This window comes from Triturus cristatus, chromosome 12 (genome assembly GCF_964204655.1).
Source record: "Triturus cristatus chromosome 12, aTriCri1.1, whole genome shotgun sequence".
In the NCBI taxonomy this organism is placed as follows: domain Eukaryota; kingdom Metazoa; phylum Chordata; class Amphibia; order Caudata; family Salamandridae; genus Triturus; species Triturus cristatus.
Genome location: NC_140595.1, coordinates 110393095 through 110417393, shown reverse-complemented (window position 1 = coordinate 110417393; position 24299 = coordinate 110393095). Strand labels below are relative to the sequence as shown.

General features: G+C 43.9%; 1 protein-coding gene across 4 annotated transcripts in view; it reads right to left on the bottom strand.

Moving 5' to 3' along the window:
* Positions 1 to 350: 350 nt before the first annotated feature.
* The window catches only part of TPM3 (tropomyosin 3), an 88690-nt gene continuing 64741 nt past the window's right edge, over positions 351 to 24299 (bottom strand). For all 4 annotated transcript variants that reach the window (XM_085638349.1, XM_085638347.1, XM_085638342.1 and 1 more), the window contains one exon: positions 351 to 1817. In XM_085638349.1, coding sequence (XP_085494475.1) covers positions 1735 to 1817 — 83 coding nt within the window. In that variant the 3' untranslated portion in view covers positions 351 to 1734. The remainder of the gene's footprint in view (positions 1818 to 24299) is intronic.

The window sequence follows — 24299 nt, the reverse complement described above, 5'->3', positions numbered from 1 at the left end:
ATGCTCTGACCACCACCTCAACCCACGTTAAGTACTGTGAATATGACTTAAGGTAATGTACATTTCCCCCGGTGTTTTTGACATACAAGATCCTAAACCATTTGCCTTCATGCTCCCAGCCCAGTTCATCCTTCAGGCTCCCTCTTGCATGGTCAAGTTTTTCTTTGGATATTGCCCCTGCCTTTTCATCTAGCTTTTGGTGTTTAAGGCTTTTTTGTGTTTAAGGCTGCATTTTGTGCCTTCAAATTCGGGTAGATTTTTGAGTGATTAATCAAAGAGAAAATATATTACTCAACCTACCAATACAGCAACCAAGAATCACTCTCCATACTCACAAATTGGGCAGTAAATCATTTTATGAATAGCAGCTTTATTCATATATTTGTTTAAGTAATTCAAAGCCCAATGGAATGTTTTAAAAACAGCCTGGAGTAAACAGTCCTTTATTTCAGAGGCAAATAAAAAAAATAAAGACAAAATTGTTCATATTCCAGTTTAGTATCAAAAATACCTAATTAGATTTCGATTCAAATCACATTGTTTCAGTTCTTGCCACAAAAATACCTCCAGGCAAGAAGAACCTAGCTGATGGGCATGCAAGCCCAATTGTTTATCAACACTTTCACCTCGCACAAAAAGGGGATTTTTTTTGTTGTAATGACCCAACCCATAAACCTTGGCAGCGATGTGCATTTCTGAGAAGGATCAGCCATAGGGTGTTTTCAGACTGATCCTTAAACAAAACAAAAAAAAAGAGGAAAAAAAAAATGAATGTAGAACACTGCTCCAAATGCAAAATACTAGTAAGGACAACTGGAAAATCATGACACACCGGCCAGTTGACATGGATGCAAATGTGACTTGTGGATGGCAATAGAGGGTCAAGAGAGGGATGGGTAGTAAAGCAGCACTTGCCACTTAATATGCCAACATGCTGCAATGCAAAGAAAAAAAAAAGTGTCCTACGAGAAGACTGGCCTTATAGAATCAGTAACAACAATCTCTACCAATAAAAGTGCGAAATTAGAGCAGAGGGGAGAATTTGTGCTTCTTGGACTTAGCTAGCTACATCATGGTCGCCGAGAAGTACTGCATGATTCACTTTGTTTTCATAGGAGAATTTCCCCCTTTACTTGCAAACGAGTTAGCCACACAAGGTGCATACAATGGAAATACGTGCTCAATAAAAAGTGAAGCATTTTGGCAGGTTTTGGTAGCCTAGTAGGTGTTATTGTCATTTAACCACCCCCCCCGCCCCCCAACTAAATTAACAAATAAAGGTTTATATATTTTAATTATTGGCAAATACACCCATGAAAGATACGTCACCCAGATATAGCTGTAATAGCGCAAAGAGGGGGCAATGTTTTCTAGTGACCCAGGTTTCCCAAGGGGCAGTGTGAACAGGGTTTGTGTCAAACACGCAGTTCCTAGGCCGGCAGCCGGCGCTTGCAAGGTTTACATTATTTTTTCACAAATAATGACAGAATGTCAACGGCATACATGCTTTTAAAATATTGTGTTTCATTCACGTCTGTTCTTCTTATTTCCTTAGAGATGACCCCGAAGATTTCCCATGCCCAACTCTGCATCCTCCGACCTTGTGGCAGGAAAAAGTAAGAATTGACAGGCAGCGAGTTTTGGCAACGTAAAAAGGCAACTTTGAAACCATTGGGTGGAAGGAGAGTTGGACTGGGCGGCTCCCTAGGGCGTGGCGACGGGCGGGCTGTCCCTTTATAAGCTATGCAGCTCGTGCAAGGTGTCATCCAGCATCCGCTGCATCTTGCCGTTCTCCTCTTTGGTGGCTCTCAGCTTATCTAAGGGAGGCAAGAACACAAGGGTTAGTAAATAACGTCATCAGGCAGAGACCATATTCTACAGGTGCGTGCGTAGTGTTCTCACGTCATCCTCCCAGTCACAGAAATTAACAGACTTGACAGACAGGCCTCGAGCCCTTCTCGCACGTGTTTGGATGTCGGGTGACATTCTGCCACAGTCAACACAAAAGCCAACTGTTCTAATGATTGCAGGAGAGTAGAAGATTTGGTGTGGCTCAAAAGTGAAAAAAGATTCTCAGAGACTAGTATTCTGGGAATTATTAAATCTGGATAGAACAGTCGATCAACACATTTTGCCACATTGAAGTCTTAACCTCGCAAAATGCATGGAATAGAAAAAAGCAGTCCTTGGTTATTCTTCGCTGCTTGACACACAGGTTCATATTTACAACAAAACACTCAAATTGCTAGGGAAGCCAAAGGGTGTTTCCCCCAATAGTGGAATGGCCCTTTGGCATCCATAGCAAGGTCAGCCAGGGGGGGAGATTATCAAATTCAGCAGGTCCTGTCACATGCCTGCTGCTGAAATACAATTAGGTGCCCCTGGTGACTGGCAAAGCCAATAAGTCGGACTTCTAACTGAAAATGCAACAGCGTCCTAATGGGTCTCCCACTGCAGGTTCCGTGTGTGCTCCATTGCATGCATTAAATATACGTGGAGCCCAGATCACTGTGGTTTGACCAGATATGTGATGTGGCATTAACATGACACTACGGCTCCCTGTTGGGGCAATATGGTATAACATGGTTGCTTTTCCATTGCTAGATAGCTATCAAAAAAAGTCAAAATCTTATTCATGTGCATGTATCTTGTGTTTGTTTCCCTGGCCTCGCCAGGCCCACTGTGGCTGCTGACAAAATCTGTTACGAAAAAAATATATATACATGGAGCCTAGTCTTTACTAACCTGCTGGCCTGACCACATTTGTGGTCTATGATGCACCGTTGTATCACAAGTAGCAATGAGAGGCCCACACTGTATACTGGTAGTAAGGCAATGCATTCACAGAGCCCTTTGATGCAGGCAAGGAAGCATGTTATTCAATCACAAAGGCTTGACAAGGCACAGGAGAAGGACTGTAGCCCTTCTCTCATCAACAGAAGTCGAGAAAAAGAGGGTAGGTGTTGGTTCTCACCAAAGCTCTTCAGTGTAGGACCGCCTTTCATCAAGGATTCTTAAGCTTTTGACTTATGTGAAACCCTCACTTCATTACTGGAATCAGGGGACCCCCCAGTCATTACTGGAAGCTGGGGACCCTGGCGTTAGCAATTTAGATGTTTTGGATTGCATAACAATACACAAAAACACAGGGAAAAAAGCATTCATCGAACAAATACACAAATGAAATATTTTATTGCACACAAATATTAATTAAAAAAAAATTATTCCAAAATCATTTTAATGGGAAGTTTGGAGTTTTCAAAATTCAACCGAGGCCACCCATCGCCCATAATATATTCTGTTTCATGCACTTTCACTGCTCGTACAAAACAATGAGGATACCAACTTAATTTTTAAATCTCTTCAGTCACCAAATGTTTTACAATGTTACGTTTTGCTTCTTTATTTATATACACTCTAATAATCTGGTAATATTTAATTTTCTCAGCTGTCTCGGACCCACTGGGTAGGCGCCTCTGGCCCCACTGGGGTCCCTGGACCACAGGTTAAAAACCTGTGCCTTATATTATACACTAATGTATACACCTCCCACACACAAGAGGGCCACTTATTTCCTCCATGCTTCTTTTAGATTTTAGCAAATAGTACAACTGAAAAGGCATTAAAGCAGTGTTGAAAGAAGGATGAGCAGGAGCTATTGTAACACTTGGCGGGCCAGAGGGTGGCTTCTAAGGCAAATAAGTCAGGCATGGAACTGGGTTTAAGAAATCCATTTAAACAAATAATGCTTCACCATAATGGGAGGAAGCCATGTGCTGCTGCACACAACTGGAGAAACTGTTGTCCCACAATAGTCCTTCAGTTTGAAAGAATATCAATGGTGTGGATGATGCTACAGCTACTCACTGCTGTTGAAAAGGTCTCCTAGGTCACATGCAGCATCCAGCTCCCTTCGCGACAAAAAAGCGAACACGCCCAAGACTGAGATTAAATCAATCCGCAACTCCCTTGTCCATGTTGCTCCATGCAAGGATTTCACCCCATGACCATTACTGCCCCAAACCTGAGGCTCTGTCCTGTTTGGACACCCATGTGGTCCTTATCCTACCCTTCTGCCAAGATCAAGTAGAGGGGATGCCTTAGTGTTTGAAGAACTTTCCCAACCTTATCTACCATCAATGCCTAGAACCAATCGAAGCGCTCAGAGCAGCTTTGTCATATAAACTACAACATGTGTTAATCGCATTATAAAGTGTATAATCATAACAAATTAAAGGGGGATTCCCAGCACAAGCCAGTTTTGAACAGTTTGTGATAAACCACTCACGATATAAGTTGTGTCAGGGTCCACTTTGAGATTCAAAAGAACATTTGAAGATACTGAAAAGGTCCCCTACATGTCCTGGTGAATGGTCTGCAACATTCCACACCAAAGCAGAAACGTCATTATCCACTGCTGAATTGTGTTTTTTAAAGTAATCTTTGAAATTAGAATTGGTTTTGGTTAAAACGAATTATGTAGCAATTTACAGGTTCTATTATTGGGAAACGCAATCTTTGAAAATGCAGTGAAATGTAATGAAATATCAAAACCCTGTGTCTGAAACTTCACATTGTAAAGAAAGGCATGAAATAGCGGGGGATCTGCAGAAACGTTGGTTGTGGCTGAGACTGGTAGACTAAACATTACTCATCATTTAAGCTTTGCAGAAAAACTTAGCTTACGTGACTTGCAAAGCAGGTGACAGATGCTGATCCCACACTTTCTTATAACACCTGCAGATCATTCCTATCTTTTATACTGAACACAAATAACGAGCTCACAAGCGGTTTCAGATAATCCTTTATTGTTGGAGAAGCTGCCAGACATGTAGCACACAGTAACAGTGATCAGGTGCGAGAGAACAAAAGACAGAGCTAGCATGCAATCAGATCTGAACAGACCAGAGGGTAACATGCATTCATAAGCAGTGTTCGAGAACTGTAGACCACCCAACAACCCCAGGGCACAGTACCCAACAAACTAACCTAGCAGTGTACTTCTCAAAGCCTAAGAGAATGCTCCAGAAAACCACCCTCGTCAAGCAGCTACTACTCACAGAACAAATGCCACCGAGAGACTCCCAAAGCTGTACAGACAAATTACCCGTAATCAGGCTTGGAACTTGAGCAAAATCCCAAACCCAAACTAACCATTGGACAGCCTCGCAATTGGTTAACCACAGCCAGGACACTATCCATAACCTTGATTTCTAGATTCTCCACTCTCCTGCTTCTTCCTAATCTCATACTCTGTTTCGTTCGGTTGTTTCCTGCCCACTCAGTCTATAGTTGACAACTTGGAACACCATGTTCTTCTTTGTAGATAATAGCATTTTGCAACGATCATTCCATTTGCAAAGATTCACCTATCTCTTCCATCCCTCTACATATTTTCCAACCACCACATCTTTAAGACGTGGAGACATCGTAGCATTGCAAAAAGTGAAGAACAAAGTTTAGTTAACATGCAACAATTAGGAGAATTTAAAAGCTAAAGCTGTAACTGTGAACTAAAGCAGCAGCTCCACCAATTAAACCATGCAACCTCTAGAGACATTCAAGAAAAACTACAATTGGGAGAGAGGCAGAGATCCTGTTGCAAACAACCATATCAGTCAAATCATACAACTACCATGGCAATGCAGAAACACGACACCCATCACCAAGGCACGAAAAACCAAGAGCCCTGGATCGAGCCATAGGCAAAAGCTTCTCACCACCGTGCCCAAGAACTGACTAAAGCCTTTCAAAAGTATTCCACTGAGCTGCAACATTGACTGACATAGCTCTAAACAAAGCAAATCAGTCTCTGCTACTGCCAACCATGTACTAGAAGAAACAAAGCACTACTCTACAAACCCAAAGTCGGTGTCTCTACAACCTGTACCACAGCCATATATGGAAGAATCATAACGGCTCAACTACCACTGCACCTCCACTAGACATGCAGCGCTTTTTATCTGAACTCCAAGCTCAAATAAACAGTAACTGTGTTGATAAAGCTGTGGACCTACACACACCGTCATAATAAGCACTCACCAGTTCAATAGCATCATAGAAAACACTTACACAGCCAAGAACCCAACATATATTAACCATTCACTCATGGAACCACAAAACAAACATGTGCTACAACATTGGTGAGAAGGCAAAGAGGACATGGAGCCTGAATACACAAGAAGCATTCACTTGAGCATCGGGTTCAGACAGTACAGTTCGATCGTACATCGCCTAAAAACAGATGTTCCACTTGGGCTGATCTGCAGAACTAACTAGGACAGCCTGCACTACAAGAGAAGATGTAGACGCCACTCACAACAATCTATCCGTAACCATTCTACCTGTGCTGCAGCTCCTTCCAAAGAATATACATTCACACCACCTCAAGCCTCCCCGCCTCAACCTGTGCTGAAATCTCACACGCAGTTACAAAGGACAATCACTCCAACTTAGCCGTAGAACCACATTGTGCTGCAACATACAAGGCGTGCGCATCACAAAGCCGCTACTCAAACACTTAACTTAGACCCTCCATTCTATTTCACAGTGGTTCACTGCCACAGCTTGTGCACCAGAATCAGAAATATCCATGTCCCACCACCCTAAAAAAAAAAAATCCATAAAACTATCTTGGGTTACAGACCTAAACAGAATTAAATATCACACCATTGCAAACAGTCTGAAGACACCTACTGATAAGCCAGCACTGCTTTGGAGGCAATGCCATTATTTGCCTAATCACATTTTAGAGTGGATAAGATTGGTTATGGATGATTTAAGATGCATGAATAGAAAAGGGACCCATGCTACCTTTAGACAGTCGTCCTGGTCAGTCTTAAATCTGAGATAGGCCAAGCAGTCTTTAAGTGTCATTGTGTAGGCTACAAACATTACATGGAAACGAAGTAAACCTGCTTCGAAGGAAGAGAGGAATCATTAGGTACTTCCGATAAAGACTTTTGATGAGATTGAGAGTAAACGAAAAAAAAAAGTAGAGGGAGATAAAAAGCAACTAAAAGGGTGAGCAAAAAAATAAAAATGCAGATCAGTTCAGAGGCATAATCAACGCACAAAGGGCATGTTTGTCAACTACTGTCCTGGGATTTACATATAAATTGCATGTCTGTATATCACACCACACTTTTTTTTATTTTTGAGCCAGTGCAAAAAAAAAAAAAGTCTCAAATGTTGCAGGTATGACTAGTTAGGCCGAACTTCATTGTCCCTCCTTGTTCCCCTTTTTCTGGCAGCAGAATTTAAACTTTGAGAAGCCCTATTTTCAGGATTAGGATTCAAAGAAAGAAAAATAACAGTGATCTCGGTACTCCTAATCCCTGCTCACCCTTCTTTCACAACTATTAGGACAGGCCTTAGGGAATAAGTGCACTCTATGTTTGAAAGTTTCCCTTCCCTGTGCATCACTTATAGAGATCTCCCCAAATGCCATATCCATGGATCACTTCACGGCCCTTAATATCAGCCGGAGGATGATTTAAGTCTGGGAGGGCATCGTACTGCCGATTCCTGAACTACTCTGCAACCTTCAATAGGGTTAACCAAGCCATCCTGAAGCTACATTTGACCAGGTTCGGAATTGCTAATAAGAGATCCTAGCCTTTCAACTTTTACGCTGGGATACCTCAGTGTGTGTAAAGCTGGGATTTGGCATGACAATATTGCAAAAAAACAATAACAAACACAAAAAACAAAAACACACAGTGGACTGAATTGGGATGCATGCTTGCCATTTTGACGTCCAGTCTTTGCACAGAAGATGCGAGTATAGCTGTGGTCAGCTGACACTGCCAGTAGTAGGTGATCATAACAGTCTAAATGACTTTCTAATTAATGCGCATAAACGGCTCTAAAAATCCTTTTAGTTGGAAATGCCCTAGTTAGAAATTGGAGAACTGGCTACATGCAATTACCTAACACATGAGAAGGAAAACATGCTGGTTTTGAATGGTGATTAAATGAACTTAAGTCAAAATCAGTCAACTTGCAATAACTGATAAGACTTTGGTTTAAAGTCTAACAGCAAGCCAGCTGCAATACCCTATTTTAAACAAGTTCCTTTATTGACTGTAAGGTGCTATTACTTTAAGGCGAGTTACATGTCTGCTTAAGCTTTTTAGGCAAATCCTTAAAATGTGTTTTCAACTTACAAAATGCTTGTAGAGCATACAACTCGGGTTGAAACCAAGTCTGACAGATAGGAGTCTTTTCTAGACCTGTTTTACAGTAATTTATTTTTGTCTACTCCTTGCTGTGCGTGTTACTCTTAAATCTTTCATTTGTTCGTTAATAATGCTCTCTTAACTATATCCCTGCCTTGCTTATCAGAAGACAATTCCAAGAAGGATCCAGACACTATTCGTTCGTGGATGCTTTTAAGAATACCGTATAAATAAATATTTTTAAAGTTTTCCTATTTAAGTGACATGGTACAACGTAGTACTTTTAACCGGACACAATATGTCCTATATCACCCCACTTCTCAGTGGTATTTAATAGAGCCAATTAAATACAGAAACAGTCAAAATCTTGACAGTTGAAAGCTAATGTCATAAGCAGGATGGAGCTACAGGAAGAGAAATACAACTTAGTCCATCTGCCGCGGCTGTGACCCGCGCGGGACTAAGGGAGAATCACCTTACATTCGCTATGCAGTTGCCAAGTTTGACTAATGAGCAAAAGCGATCACTGAAGTCATGGTCTACATCTCTAAAATCATAGGGATATTGCAGCCGAATGACTACTCGAATGACTGCGGTTTTAAGTTTACACAGAATGCATCTGTTTTTTATAGCTTCAATCATAAAAATTAGAGAAACCATACACACCACCCAGTATGAAGGCCCAGTACCAAGCCGGTATGCATTTACACAACTTTTCCTTTAATCTTCCCTTTATAGATTGAAAGTAGTGACCAAAATCAGAGAATTGCCTGGCTCCATAGGATAGCAAAAAAGAACATAATTTCTGCATTCATTCCAATGGGTAGGAAAAAGTGACCAATTGTGGAAGCGGGTGATCCACAGGTGAAAGGGGGAGCAATACATCTGCCTCTAGGGGTTCAATCGCAAAGGTTTTATAAACTTTTTCCGATCATGCTTGCCAGTGGATTATGGCAGAGAGGGTAGAACAGAGTAACCATGTTTCAGCAAAACTCATCTGAAAGTTACTGGGTGGAGGCAAGAGTGGAGTAGACAGAAGGGACAGGAAGCACAGTGACTAACCTTTTTTATATGGACAAAACATATCGAGGACTCCCACCAGACTGACGAATCCAACAGTCAAATGTGGTTTTCTAGGTGAAACCATGGTTTTCAGCAAAATTAATGAACATTTGTGCAGAAAAGGCCATTTCCTTTACAGGCCATTGGGCCTTGCCTACATTTTCCAATGTTCCTGCTCTGGGGAGTTTGTTAAAGCTGGGGTGGGGGGGGGGGGGGGGGGGAGATTAATACCATAGGGTAGTAACCCATCAGCATGAAAACCTTCATTTTAGCACGAGCTGGAGTAGCTGGATTAATCGGACAGCTGAATTCACAGACAATGCAGAATGTGGGAAGCAGGTGGCATCAGATAGGTACCTCTTGTTGGAGAAACAGCCCTATTTTTTTTAACCATCTATTGCGCTTCAAACGAGTGAATGTAGCTTCAGTGTGGTTGGTTGAAAGGAGGAACATGGTCGTGCGTGCAGGTTCAGTGTAAGGAGATGCAGCCAGAGGTAATATGGGGGTGGACTGGCAGCCTCACTCGTTCCAGGTTCAGTTCATGTTAAAGAAGTGATGTCTCTTAATAGGGAAAACAATCTTTTCTGTGACAAGACAAACCAGTCTTACATTCAGTAACAAGCTACACCATCTAGCCTGTCTTCACAATTAAGCCTTCTGAGAGAGAGAAAAAAAAACACAATGTGGTCATAGAATGATGCACCAGCATACAAGGGGAAAAAACACTATTCTGAGAGGTGTCCATACCTGGGTCACATGACCAGGGGCAGCGGAGCTACTGAGCACTCAACCCGCATGGGAGGAGTCAACGTGAGGCTGGAGCAGAAGATGCATGATGAAGAGTTGGGGTCAAGAGAACTTAGGTGTAACTGACGGTCACATGATCCTAGGTGTCCACTTCCATCACTTGGATACCTGCCATCAGCATTTCAATGGCACTACACTAGCGCCCATACTACAAGTTTAGCAAATGATAAAAGCCTCGTTTAATATAAAGTGTGGTTATGGAGAACAGATTAAATGAACGCAGCTAACAAGAAAATCAAATGTAGCATTCTTGAAACGAGAGGAAAGAAATAAAGCGATAGAACTGGTTTTGAAGGTGGAAATGGGAAGCGTGGGGAGGAAATGGAACTGGTTAAAGGTGGACTCATCGACGAGCATTGGGGCAGCAGGCAGCCTTCCCTGGATGGGGAGGGGCAAGTCCAACGAGGTTTCACCAGTTCAAGGTGACAGTGGAGAGGATCTCCGTCTGGCTTGTTGAAGCCTGGAAGAGGACAGAGCAACTAACTGCCCGTGCCGTAACTGTGCAAAACATGCTGCCGAGGAGGAGGGCACATGCACGCATAAACGACGGCCATTCCTAGTAGTGTTAGCAGTCAGTGAGATCCTGCAGCGTTAGCTTCAGCTTGCCAGAGAGGAGGCGCTTTCTCTCACGCTGGCTGTAGAGTTTCTCTGCAGCAGCCGGAGGGTGAGGAGCAGAAAAGGGAAGACAAGGGAAAAGGAGAGAGAGAGAAGAGAGAAAGGAGTTAGTAAAGTAGCGAGAGTTAGCCCAACCAGTCAAGTCTCCAATGAAGGGGAAAGGGCAAGAGGAAACCCGCTCTATCCCGGACCCAACCACTAGATGGCGGAATTGTGCAACGCCTGTGCATCTAGAAGCGATTCCATGCTGCAAAACCCTCTTATCACGGGCCCTCATTCTAGTCCTCTACCACACTGAAGGAGCAGAAAGGGAGGTCACCCGCCTGGATCTTTTTTTGGGAAAAGAAAAGAGGAGACTGAGACCCTTGCATTGCCAACACACCTGCTGCAGCACCTGTGTCGCAGGCAGGCTGCATGCCTCCTCTCGCACATCTCAAGTAGCATAACCTGCTGAAGTAACCGGACCAACAAAGGGACAACAAGGGTGCATAGAGGCTAGAGTGTCCACTTTCACAACGAATGTGCATGCTTACAGCATCATGAAAGTGTACAACTGGAGTGCACACCTACACAGCACTATTTACCATGATCTCAAATGGGAGGCGGAAAGGTACAGTCAAGCCCCTCCAACAATGAACCAACGTACATGGATAGCGCCCAGGGCGACTCTCTGCAGGGTGTGTTCAGGCAGTAGCCCTCCTTTTCGTCTCAGCAATTGTGCAGCTCACCAATCCCGCTTAGGAGGGAAGAATACAAATCGAGAGTGCTTCGCCAAAGGCCACGTAGGCAGTTCAGCTTCTGTATTTAGAGCCCTGATGGGCAGTGTGGTATCCGAGAGGACGGTGGCCTGTAATTTAGACTTCGGGCTCTCCATTTGACTCCTGTCCAGAAACACTGCAAGGCTAAAGTCACACTCAAGTGCGATTTTGACTCAATCACACTGTGCACCTGAATAGAAGCCATGTGGGGCACTGGAGCCCGAGAGAGCCCGGTGAAGAAGGAGCTGGACAGGACTGGAGCAGGCAGCAGTAGGAAACAGACTTGAATGTGTGGGCATCACAAGTGTGCGGGTGCTTGGCCCTAGAATACTGGGGGCAGATCTTTGCATTTTTTTCTAGCCATCCATGGCTTCATAGTGCACCCACCTAGCAAACCTCTGACCTCTCCGTTAGTGCCAATCCCAGTTATGATAAGTGCAGTGTTCTCCCCTGCAGATGGGATCCGTGCTGGGTGCTTCTGTGTGTTGTGTGGGGATGGGCGTGTCTGGAAGATGAAGGTCTTCAGACCCTTTGCTAAGCCAGAGTCGGCTGTGGAAGTGTACACCTTTCGCTGGGGTCTCACCGGACCCATTACTAAACGTGCTTGTCGCTTCTGCCTTTTCTCTTGATTGGTGGATGTTTGTGACGGAGGGACAGTGGAAGTTGCTACTACCCCTTGTGTAGTTCTTGAACCTGCATGTTATAAGAGGGCTGCTCTATTATTATATATAGGGCTAGCAGTATTGTGCAGCTTGGTTATGATTGCCTAATCCTTCCGGGCAGTACCCTACTGGGACCTGTGCTTTCCTCTATTCGTGTTCCTTTAGGCTCCTAAATGCCAGATTCCCCCTCCCCCACCCCTGCTGCAGCAGGTCTAGTCCATTTGGTTTGATGGTGTGCCACTCACCTTTTCAGATAGTCTTCTTCTAGATGCCTCACCACACGTTACTTTTTGAAGGACCAGCAAGTGAGGTCTTATGTTTTGTTATATTAGTGTAGCGCATTTACCACCCCGAGTAGGGCGGGTATACTCAGACGTGGTTCCCGCGCTCTCTATGCCACTGGAGTCAAGCTATCCTGGCTGATGAGGGGTGAAACCCCGAAACCAGTCCTAGGATGTTTGTTTCCAGTCCAGGGAGGACCTGGCTTGGCAGTTTGGGCTGGACTGTTCCCATGAAGCACATGGTCAAGACTGATTTGCATACGGCTGGGTTCAAACTGGAATGGCATGGGGAGCAACAAAAAGATGGATTTAGTCCCAGATTTCTGTACCTGGGTGACTGTATGACATTGTTCTGCATTCTGTCCATCACTTGTTCTTTTTGCATTTACAACCATTCTTACAGCATCAAATCACATTTTCTGTTTGGGCTCTCCTTTATGTGACCTGTGAATGCCAATCAATTCTGTTGGTAGCTTGTTGTGAGATCTTAATACAGTTTGTTTAGAAGTGGTTTGCGTGGGCTAGGGTGAAGATGAAATGGATTTGATCTTTTTATACTGCCCTTTTGCGTTTTGATCCATGTTGAAAGATTTTACATTTTTCCTTTGGAGTGGGTGTTTACTGTCCGCAGCCCAGCCAGATTGAAGTACATCCTACATATACAGATCTATCAATTCCAATAGGTCATTATGATGCCACATTATGCAGCTGAGGGTGTGGTACATTTATACTGCTTTTATTGCAGTGGCTTTCGAGTGATATGTGGTGACAGACCCAATTAGTTAATTGGTTTGTCACCTATGGCTTCTGCGTGACGGCATAAGGTTGTTCTAACGAGCGAGAGACTAACTGAAGGTGTGTCTCGAACTATGGTGTGTGTGTTACTGGAGAGGTCAGTAGTATATTTGATTAAACAAATTACAAATTTATTACGTGCAAGTGCAAAGAATGGTCTTTAAAGTAACAATTGAGAGAATATCTTGTGCTTCATGGGTTTATGCACAATCTGCAGCGAATAAGATTAGCTGTTTGAGCAACAGCGCCCTCCCGATGAGCAAATCACTGCCCTTGGTGTATATATGGCAACACTGGCTCATTCATAGCATAATGGCACCCACTATTAACAAAATGATGGCCCTGGCACAGAAATGGCACTTTTTGGCATACTGGCGCAGCCATGGTACGATTGGTTCGACTTCTGGCAAAAGGCTAGCCTTGCCTCATTGTCCGATTTATATGTCTTGGTCTTGACAGCACAGCCGTCAAAGAGACCAACCGCTAACAAAATAGAGTGGGCGCTGGGTCCGGCCCTTGCAACCACCGATTTTCTCCAACCCGACTCTTTCAGCCACTGGCTTGAGACTTTGTGAATCGCGTCTTTGCTCAGATTAGTGGAGTACTGATCTCTTACCTAATGGTTGCTATACGAGCGTGTCCTTCCACATCCACACCAGTGGATGCATTGAACGGCATGCGGGACCGTTTAAACTAAAGACCCTGCTATTTTCCCTCTAAGGGCCTCACTCAGTATACGCACATTTAACCCAGATCTATTGGCTTTGCAAAAGCTGGTCATTCTACCAAAGGCATGAGATGGGGATGCATGGGCAGAAGTGCATGCAAGTACTTGATAAAAAGAAGCACATTTACTATTTGTTAAATACCAAAAGGTGGCATGTCAGGACAGATGTATGTGGGTGGGGGAGGGCACTTGTTTTTCCAAAATTAAAGCCTTATTTATGAGAAAACTAGGAGTATTTTCATAAATTGACAGGCCGTTGTTAAGGGACAAAGTGACTGTATTGCCGAAAGTATATTTAAAGAAAATAACCGACGATCATTAGTGCTGGTGTCTGAAACCCTAATATGGAAGATTAGTGTAATCCGTCAGCTGTCTGAACCTGCAAGGTCTCTGTAACCTGAGAGACAGAGCAGTTGCATAAGCCTGTTAAATAGGTCTACAACGGCTGTACAGCAGAATCTGCAAGAGGTATATATATTGTTTTTACTGGTCTCTTCGTGTGATTCTTTGTCATTGTTTGAGAATATACTTGGAAAGGACACGCTGGAAAAGTGAAAAAAAACTGAACGTGTAAAACTGCGACATAACAGGCAATTTGAAATTGTATTTTTGATTGCATGCACCAGCAATTTCTTTTGATTTTTTTCCCCTAGAAACAGCGTGGGACAATGCATGATGTTGGCCATAACAAATTAGATCAAGGTGGGCTCTTCTGCAACACTGCAGAGTTGGGTCAGGTTTATTATGCACGCCATGAAAGAGCTAAAATATCTAATGAGTGCTCTTTCAGAGAGGATGGCTTCTAAGCAAATCTGGGGACAAATACAATATCTCACCCTATTTCTTCAAACTGACGACTGGATTTTATCCTCCACCCCGATGAAAAACTCATGATAGGGGGTTTACCGAAAGCAGTGCACCAGGCTTTATGCCCCACCAATTTCAAATATCACAGTTCATTTCTGGGTAGTAGGCCTCTAAAGGCAAGAGTCCAGAACATACCACTCAGTGCCTCCCACTCCCATCAGGATTGCTGCGAAGGAAGGTAAAAGCATGGACCCAGTGCTGAAGCACTGAGTCTGCGGCAGTATGTGTGAAGGAATAAAAACAAATGTACCACTCTTCCCAAAAGGCCACCGCATGCCTTAGTCTACGTAGTGATGTACCACCTGCACTTTTGTAATTTACCATTTCAACAAGGACAGCCATTTTTAGAACAATAAACTATATAAATCTATATTAAGTTACCTATTTATATATTGGCAGGTGAGCAACAATACATAAGCAGCCTGGGAGGCGGTAGCACCGTGCCGCTGTAAGCCCCCAGGAAAAAAAAACATTTTTAAAAAGCACTGTTAAGAGCAACAAGGCGAGCAGTCCGGAGGGTGTGGAGGTGCCAAGCCCACAGGCAGTCAGCACTGGGGTGGGGGAACTATGTAAAGAAACATAAGGTCAGAAGAAACAAGTGCAGCAATGCAAGAGCAGAGTGGGCGAGGCAAGTGGTAGTGAGTGGACGGCAGAAGGAAGAAATGAATTTCCTTGGAGTGCAGAAACTAAACCAAAAAAAGCATTGGCAATCATTGTCAGTAGATCTTGCCTTTGGGACCTCCTGACTTAGCCAAAGGTAATCATGCTGTGCAGCATGGCTAAAGAGAAACAAAAAAAAAAAAAAGCTTTAAAAAGGCGGTCGATTAGTTTCATAAGTATACAACCGCCATGTGCATTGCTACAAAAGGAGGCAGGATTTTTTTTTATTGCAGTACAATGGGGTGTGGAACAGAGTTGTGCAAGGGAAGCAACATGGCAGAATACGATTGGGAAGCAACACAGCATGGTTGGGGGAAGAAATGCAAGAGGCAAGAGAAAGAGCATGGGTGGGGAGGCAACACAAGGTAGGGGTTGGGAGGATAAGCAACAAGCGAGAGACAGGGCGCAGTGAGGAGATGATAGAACCGTCCAGAGAGCAATGCAGTGCAGGCAGGAGAGAAGCAAGGGACAAGGGAGGGTGCTCTGGGGAAGCAACACTAGTGGCAGAATTGGATTAAAAAGCAAGGGGTGAATGAAATTTAGAGAAGTGACTCACGAGGGAGTGAAATGGAAAACATGCACTCTCATGGAGTGCTCACATAAAAAGAAAAAAAGTAGTTCCAACACAGCATAAAGTGACAAGTGACCCAAGGAAGGAAAAACACAAGACTGACGAACAATCCATCAAATACGCAGAAAGATGAGTGAGCGTAAACCAAACAAGTAATCAATGGGGATGCTCAAAGTCATTTCACATAGGTTTAATTTCTCGGTAAGCATACAAAATGTCTTAAAACAGACGCCGCCTGCACGGTCTAGTAGGCGCGACCTAAAAAAAAAAAAGGAGTGCCCTCATGTAAGTGGTGAAAGGATACCAGTCTTTTCAATCAGAACTGAAGTGAAGAAACTATGCTCCACTGATGGGACAGAGTGGAGAGAAAACCTATCGAATAAGCAACAGGGAACTGAGATGGACAAGATAGCCACCCAATCATGAGCAAGGGCCCCCCTAAAACCCCTCTCCATTTGATGCATTGTAGACCACATATGTCTGACACAGGACAGTTAAAGCAGTCTGTTGCGGAGATCTAAATGCAAACTAGATGGCAGAAGAGTGCAGGGAACGTTCATTTAGAACATGCATGGTACACACATCCGGTTACTTTTCCTATTTTAGCTCCTTGTTCACCATTATCTGAATGAACTGCTGTGACTCTGCACTTCCTGCGCCTGGACAGGATCCATATCTTGTACAAAACTCAACAGTTTAGCTTGTGCCTATTAACTGCCACCTTAGATTAAAAAGTTTAACTCTTTACTGCATTGTAGGAATTAATTAGGTCTCAATTGCACCCTTTTTTCCAGTAGACCTTATTCAACCCGTACACCACACGGATTCTGCTGCCAGTAAAATGTAAGCATAAAAAGATTCAAGCCATAACATAATGCAGTTTTCGCCCTCCCTGGCACATTCCATGGGGGTGGGGACCTGCTTAGTTTTTCAGCATGTTATTGTATATCTGCAGTTTCCTAGGCACTGAGGCGGGACAGCTAGAAATCGGTGTTGAAATACATATGTAGATTCAAATATGGCTGCGCAGCTTGGGAAAAGCACGAAGGGTCCCTACACGCCAGTCTGCTATGCTGCGGTTTGCATTCCACACATACCTCCAGGCCCCCGTTCTTACTCCAATCAACCTTTATCAGCACTGCCAGTCTCAACAGCTCGTCGTTCTTGCCAGATGCATATTTGAGCAACCTTGGGACCAGAAGACGTCATCAGCTGAACATTTCCCACAGCCATGCTGGAGGCGAATTCTAAATTCCAATCATCCAGGTGGCCAGAGAAATTCCAAGATGCAACTGATCTGTTCAGGAAGCAATATATTCAAACCCAGAGGTTCCTTAGCCTGGAATCGGTGAGGATTTGGACCCAAGTAAAGCTTCTGTTGGCAGGCTTCATCTGTCCCAAATATGGCACTACAGCACTTGGTGGTTGGGGTGACAACTGCTCCGACTTTCCCATCTCAGACGCGAGCTCGATGCAGCTTGTGAAGAGCTCTCCATGATGCGCCAGAGACCTTTTCTGCTTGTGAAGAAGAGCTGTCCATAGCATGAACGCCCATGCTCCCTTCGCTCGGGGAACGTGACAACTTCGAGTTGTGAGGGAATGTTTTTAGTAAATGATGGGAGATTGGCATCAAATCATTTACGCTTCTTCAGGGATGCTACGCATGCAGATAGCCCAGCACCACTGTAAGACAACTGATGGCAGCCAGTGCTGTGGGGTGGCTTAACAACATCATACAGATACATGGGAAGCTTAGTAACTAGGGCCATATGTAGGAACTTTAAAGAGGACGCCACAAGTGAGTAACTCCTGAAACACTTCAAACATTCCAGAGGCTGGAGGTTCAGCTGCCTTGAAAAGGAAACTTGCTGTAAAGGTGCTTGGATATGCAAAAATCAACGTGCCCCTCGAAAAAAGAAAATGGCAACCACCACAACATAGATAATAACCATAGAATTCTGAATGTTTCAGTTTAACAAATGTGCACAAGTAATTCATTCCATCCGGTTCAGAGTATCTCCACTGCAAACCTGACTGTAAGTCGGCTTGTGAAGATGTACTGGCAGTAGCGTGAATCGGTATGTTCGCCTGGTCAGGAAAGGTCTCCACTTCAATGAATTGTGAATTAAGGTTTTTGGCATTTACTGGGTGAGATGAGAGGGCTGTAAAAAAATCACCTGCACGTCTAGGATGTGCACACATGCCCACAATACAGAAAAAGTAATAGAACACATTACAACGCACACGTTTACAACGCATGCCATTACAACTCTGTCATTACAACAAACTCATTGTTACAACACATACCATTACAATGCAAGTCATTACAACAACTTGCTGTGGGGGGGGGGGGGGGCTATATTTTGGAATAGTATAATTTACTATTGCAACTCCAGTAACCTTCTGCCCTTACAGCAAGTCGTAACTACTTGCGTTGTAATGGTATGCAATGTAACAACGCGGTCGTTGTAATGACAGTGTTGTAATGGCATGCGTTGTTGTATCAACTTCCTTGTGAACTATGTTTACCCAGAAAAAGGGTATGTTTAAGACACCATATGGAAGGGTCTGCTTCTGGATGCTGTGATGGAAGTAGATTTAGGAGATCTGTCTGTCCTAATGTGCTCCTTGGGTCGAGCCTGGGCAGCGCATGCACTGCTCTACAAGACATGCTGTATTCAGCTAGGGACTCGAAGCTCCGCTCACTCTCCGCCCATATTTTTCATTGGCTTGGGTCATTGCCCACTGTAAACTGTGGCTGTTCATTGGTCAATAGGCTTAGTAATCCCTCCTTAGTACTGCCTTGTCTCATTTTATAACCTCTTGTGGCAGCACACCCAGGTACGTGTTTCGTAACTCTGTAGGCTTTAATTACAGCCTCCGAGCGTTATTTTCTCAAATTGTTTTGTCCTGCATGCTGTTGCAGGCAGGACACGCTCTCTCCTAACACTTCATTTTTAGAGCACAAACGCATTTGCAATACAATAGGTCTCGTATTTGGGAGAGTTTAAGCCATTAGTATTGTAAATGACAATCCCTTTTATTCATCTGTTTTAAAAACACAAATAAAAGGCATTGTCATTTACAATGCCAATAGCGCAAACTCTCGTAAATGCGAGACCTACTGCATTGCAAATGCTGGTTTATAAGATAGTGCTTGGCGTGTCCTGGTGGCGAGTGCTGTTGTGAGCATAAAGTTCACTTTGAAGTGTACTAGGAGATGTGTTTTTTAATTAGAGACCTGGACTGGATGGGAGGGCTGTGCATTTTTTCCAACGTGTCCCCTGAAATCATACAAACGCCACTGTCCGGTCCACAACGCATGTGCAAGACTCAGATTACCCAGAAAATACCTTAAAAAACAAGAGGAAACTGTGAGAGGGTCTCCTTCGACTCCAAGAAACCTGAAATTGTTTTATTTCTCCATCACATCTCACGTGTTACATAACCATCTACCATCGTCTCTGCCTACACTGGTGGTCTCCAAATTGTGTACATTACTGCACGCATCGAGCCTCGACAAAACAAACCCCCTTGCAGAGTCAAGCAGGGTGTGCTGCATTCCACTCAAGAGAACTGGAAAGGCTCCACAGTAACTGCACAGCGCCAAGTGTGGACTTTTTCAGGAAATCACCTTGAGAGAAGATGTACATTGCCATATTGCAAACCGCAAAAAGATTTAAATGTTATCTATTTATTGTTTTACTATTAACAGGTCACCGTTTATAACCAGTCTTAGGGAAGATTAAAGGCGGTTGTAAATTTGAACACAACCCAGGTCTTTAAATCTCCTTGGCAGTTAGGACGACTTCATTATCTTGTCATTCCATGCAGATGAGTAACTGTTCCTTGGATTACAAGCATGTTAATAAACAAGCTTTTTTAGTTTGTCTGCTTTACAGCACAGAAATCCCCATAAGTGGATGCTGCAATCTCTTATATCAGAGTCAATGAGTTCCACTTACTCGTAATGCAACGACTTTTTAATGCAGACTGGGTCCTGCATTTTGTGAATATCTGTGAATTAACAGCACATGTGAATTACCAGTGACTGAGTAACATTTCCAAGTTACATCATACAAAACTGCCTGCCATTTAACAGCATCGTAACTTCTCAGTACTCGCTCCACATAACATTTAGGGTACACCCTTCCTCAATAGTCGTTGCAGTACAAAAAAGATTCCACTTCGCACTCTGGAACGTCCTGCGGTACACACTATCTGCCCTGAATGAGTCTGTGTGCGGCACGTTGCTGCTGTAGGATTGTATGCCCTGTAGTCAGTAGTGCATGCAGGGTAGAGAAACGCATCTTCTGTTGCACTGCAATCCATAGGGACTTTTCCATGGAGTACAAATCACCATAACCGAGCATTAAAAGAGGAGTGGAGAGAGGAGTTGGCCCAACAACTAGGACGATCGACCTCGAATCTGGGGAACCGGGTTCTAGTCTCGGCAATGAAGCTGAACACCCTGCGATTCTGGGCAAATCACTTAATCTCCCAGCACCTAGCAAAAATGTATGTGTTCTCATGTAATGCAACTGATGCTATGTTAAGCGCTCTGATTCCAGATTCAGGTCAAGTTCACGCTATATAAAACTGTACAATAAAATTAAAAAATATAAGATGAAAACGAACCTAGTTGCAATGTGTACAAGTATGCCTTTCAAATCGATCTGGGGCACAATTCGCAAGCCACCACTACTAAGCAAGACAAAAAATCAGCACGGATAAGTTTGTGAGATATTTCAGTGGGGGGCTGTGGTGTCATAAGGTGAACAATGCTGCACTCAAGTCTAAGGGAAGCCAAAGAATACCACTATCTCCATTTGGATATGGGCTTCCTCCTTAGGTAGAGATATGGTAGACAAGAACCACTGAAGCCCTGACCGGGTGACAAATTATAGGACTCCAAGGTGTTCGAATGAGCTAGTCTCTACACCAACACATTTCCAAGATGGTTGCAAAGGCTTCCTTCGACAACACCAGTGTCACCCTCAACCAGCAAACACAAAGAACATTCATAGACTTAAGTCATACTTTGTAAAGAAGCATTACAAGCTGAGCAGCCCTGGATTGGTTGCACGGCGTGAGACACAACACTTGGGTCTTTTTGCCCCATTGTGCTTCTCCTGCCAGTTACACCAGACGCTTCCCTCCTCAAGACTCCCATCTTGGGCGCCCAGAGGGAGACTCCGAATGCAGAAACACACTATACAAAGCCCGATGCAAAACTTGTTCTGCACATTTTGTTGTACTTAAAAGAAAATGCTACTTACCAGTATGCATCTGTTCTTGGCATGTAGAGTTGTAGATTCGTATAGATTGCCATCTGGTGTTGGGCTCGGATGTTTGCACTTTGTTTTGGTCTTGGAAGAAGTCTTTTGCAGTCACGAGGTAGGCGACTCCTCCTTAGGACAATAGTGCGCATGGGCATCGACTCCATCTCCAGATTGTTTTGCCATGGAGGGTCGTGATGGAGTTAGTAAGAAATAGAAAAGGATGTCCATGTGTAGTATCTAAGTAAGCTAGTAATGGAACAGATAGAGGTATCCGGGGAGGCGGGTGGGCGTATACGAATCTACAGCTCTACATGCCAAGAACAGATGCATACTAGTAAGTAGCATTTTCTGTTCGAGGTATACGAGTTGTATACCATATACTTGTGCATAGATTATACAGCAGTTACCCCCTTAGCGGTGGCTACCTGTATCTGTTGCAGTGGTTTGAAAAAGTATTCTTAATACAGCCTAGCCAACACGGGCTTGTTTTGCTTGCACGTCTACACAATAGTGTTTGGTAAACGTGTGAGGTGTAGACCAAGTTGCTGCTTTGCAAATGTCATTTAGGGGAATATTCCCTAAGAATGCCATAGATGCCCCTAGTTTACGTGTGGAGTGAGCCCTAGGGGGAATGGTTAAGGTGCGTTTGTTTTTTGTATAGCATAACTTGAATGCATTTAACAATCCACCTTGCAATCCCCGTTTTTGAGATAGGATTGCCTTTATGAGGTGGGGAGAAAGCCACAAAAAGTGGTGTAGTCTTTCGGAAGGATTTTGTTCTTTCAATGTAGTAAAGTATTGCTCTTTTTACGTCTAGTGTGTGAAGAGCCCGTTCTGCTACGGAGTCTGGTAGAGGGAAAAACACGGGGAGCTCTTCAGACTGGTTAAGGTGGAAAGCAGAGACGACTTTAGGTAGAAATTTTGGGTTAGACCCAAGAACCACTTTGTTATGATGGATTTGGAGAAATGGTTCTTGTATGGTTAATGCCTGGAGTTCACGGACTCTTCTGAGAGAGGTGATCGCAACTAGGAAAGCTACTTTCCATGTGAGAAATTGTAATTCACATTTATGCATAGGTTCAAATGGGAGACCCATGAGCCTGGTAAGTACCATTTAGGTTCCATACTGGAGAGGGTGGAATTATTCTTTTAAGTCCTTCCATAAATGCCTTGATAGCTGGTACTCTAAACAAAGACAAATGTTGTCTGTTTTGGAGATAGGCTGCTATTGCCGCAAGATGTAGTCTAATGGATGTATACGCTAGGTTACATTGTTGCAGATGCAAAAGGTAACAGATGTGTTGAATAGAAGCATCTAGTCGGTTGATTTAGTTATTTGTACAGTAAATTACAAATCTTTTCCAGTGGTAGGGCATCTAGCCTCCTTACTGATGTTCATGTAGTCTGGTGGTAGATTAAGGTAGCCAAACTCTAAGACTTCAGGTGCCAGATCACAAGGCTGAGTTGATTGGGATCTGGATGCGTTATCTTTCCATGGTTCTGAGTGAGAAGCTTGGGTGAGAGGCGTAGCTTTTGATGAGAAACTACTGATAGTTCCAGGAGGGTTGGGAACCATGGCTGTCGGGCCCATGTTGGAGCAACTAGGATCATTGTGAGGGAATGCTGTTAGTTTCCGAACCACTAGCAGAATGAGTGGGAGAGGTGGAAAAGCGTAAGCAAATTTGCCTGGCCAGTTCATCCATAGCGCATTGCCTTTGGACAATGGGTGTGGATACCTGGATGCGAAGTTTGGCCATTTCGAGGTTTGGTGTGTGGCGAACAGGTCTATTTCTGGGTGTCCCCACATTTGAAAGAATGGAAGCAGAACTTGAGGATGAAGTAAGTTCCCATTCGTGGATATGCTGTTTTTGGCGACTGAGAAGATCCGCAATTTGATAGTGTACTCCTGGGAGGTGCTCTGCAAGGAGATGCATGTTTTGAGGAATGGCCCATCTCCATATGCTTTGAGCTAGGTGTGCAAGCTGGAGTGTGTGCCCCCCCCATTTTGTATAGAATACATTGCTGTCATGTTGTCTGTACGGACTAGGACAGCTTTGCTTACAAGGTGAAGTTTGAAAAGATTTTAATGCTAGGAAGATTGCCAACAATTCCAGGTAAATTATGTGGAATTGTTTTTGTTGAGGGGTCCATATGCCCTGAATGGTACGAGTTTGAAGATGAGCTCCCCAGCCAGTAATTATCTGTGGAACCAGGTCGAGGAACGGCTGCCCTTTTGAAAGGTTTTGTATATTCCACCACTGCAGAGAGCGATGGGTGCGGCCGTCCACCAACACTAGAACCGATAACCGACCCTGAGCCTGGTTCCACTGACGTGCTAAACACTCTTGAAGGGGATGCATGTGAAGTCTTGCTAAGGGACTATTAGCATGCAAGATGCCATCATCCCTAATAACTGCATGAACACTCGAGCTGTTAATGAGTGATGAGGCTGAAACTAGCACATTTAAGCCTGCATGTTGCGGATTCTGGCCGGAATGGGGTAGGCCAAAGCCTTTGGTATAACTATTGTGGTTCCCAGATACACCTGTGTGTTGGATGGCTGTGGATGAGACTCGGACAGGTTTACTGTGAATCCAAGCTCATGGAGCAACCGCACTGTTTTGTGAGTGTGACGGAGACAGCTTTTTTGCGAGCTGGCTTTTATGAGCCAGTCGTCCAGATATGGGAAGACGTGAATGTGTTGTCTTCGAAGGTGAGGTGCGACTACTGCTAAGCACTTGGTGAAAACTCTGGGTATGGCTGTTACTTCAAATGGGAGCACCTTCAACTGATAATGCTGTCCTGTTACCACGAACCTAGGGTATTTGCGATGAGCAGGATGTATTGGGATATGGAAATAGGCGTCCTTGTTGTAGATTGACCATGTGAAAGTGGTCTGATTGTATGTATAGATTGAGTTCTCGGAGGTCTAGTATAGGCCTGAGAGATCCGTCCTTCATGGGAATTAAGAAGTATAGGGAGTATACTCCAGTTCCTTGATGTTCTAATGGGACTGGCTCTATTGCTCCTTT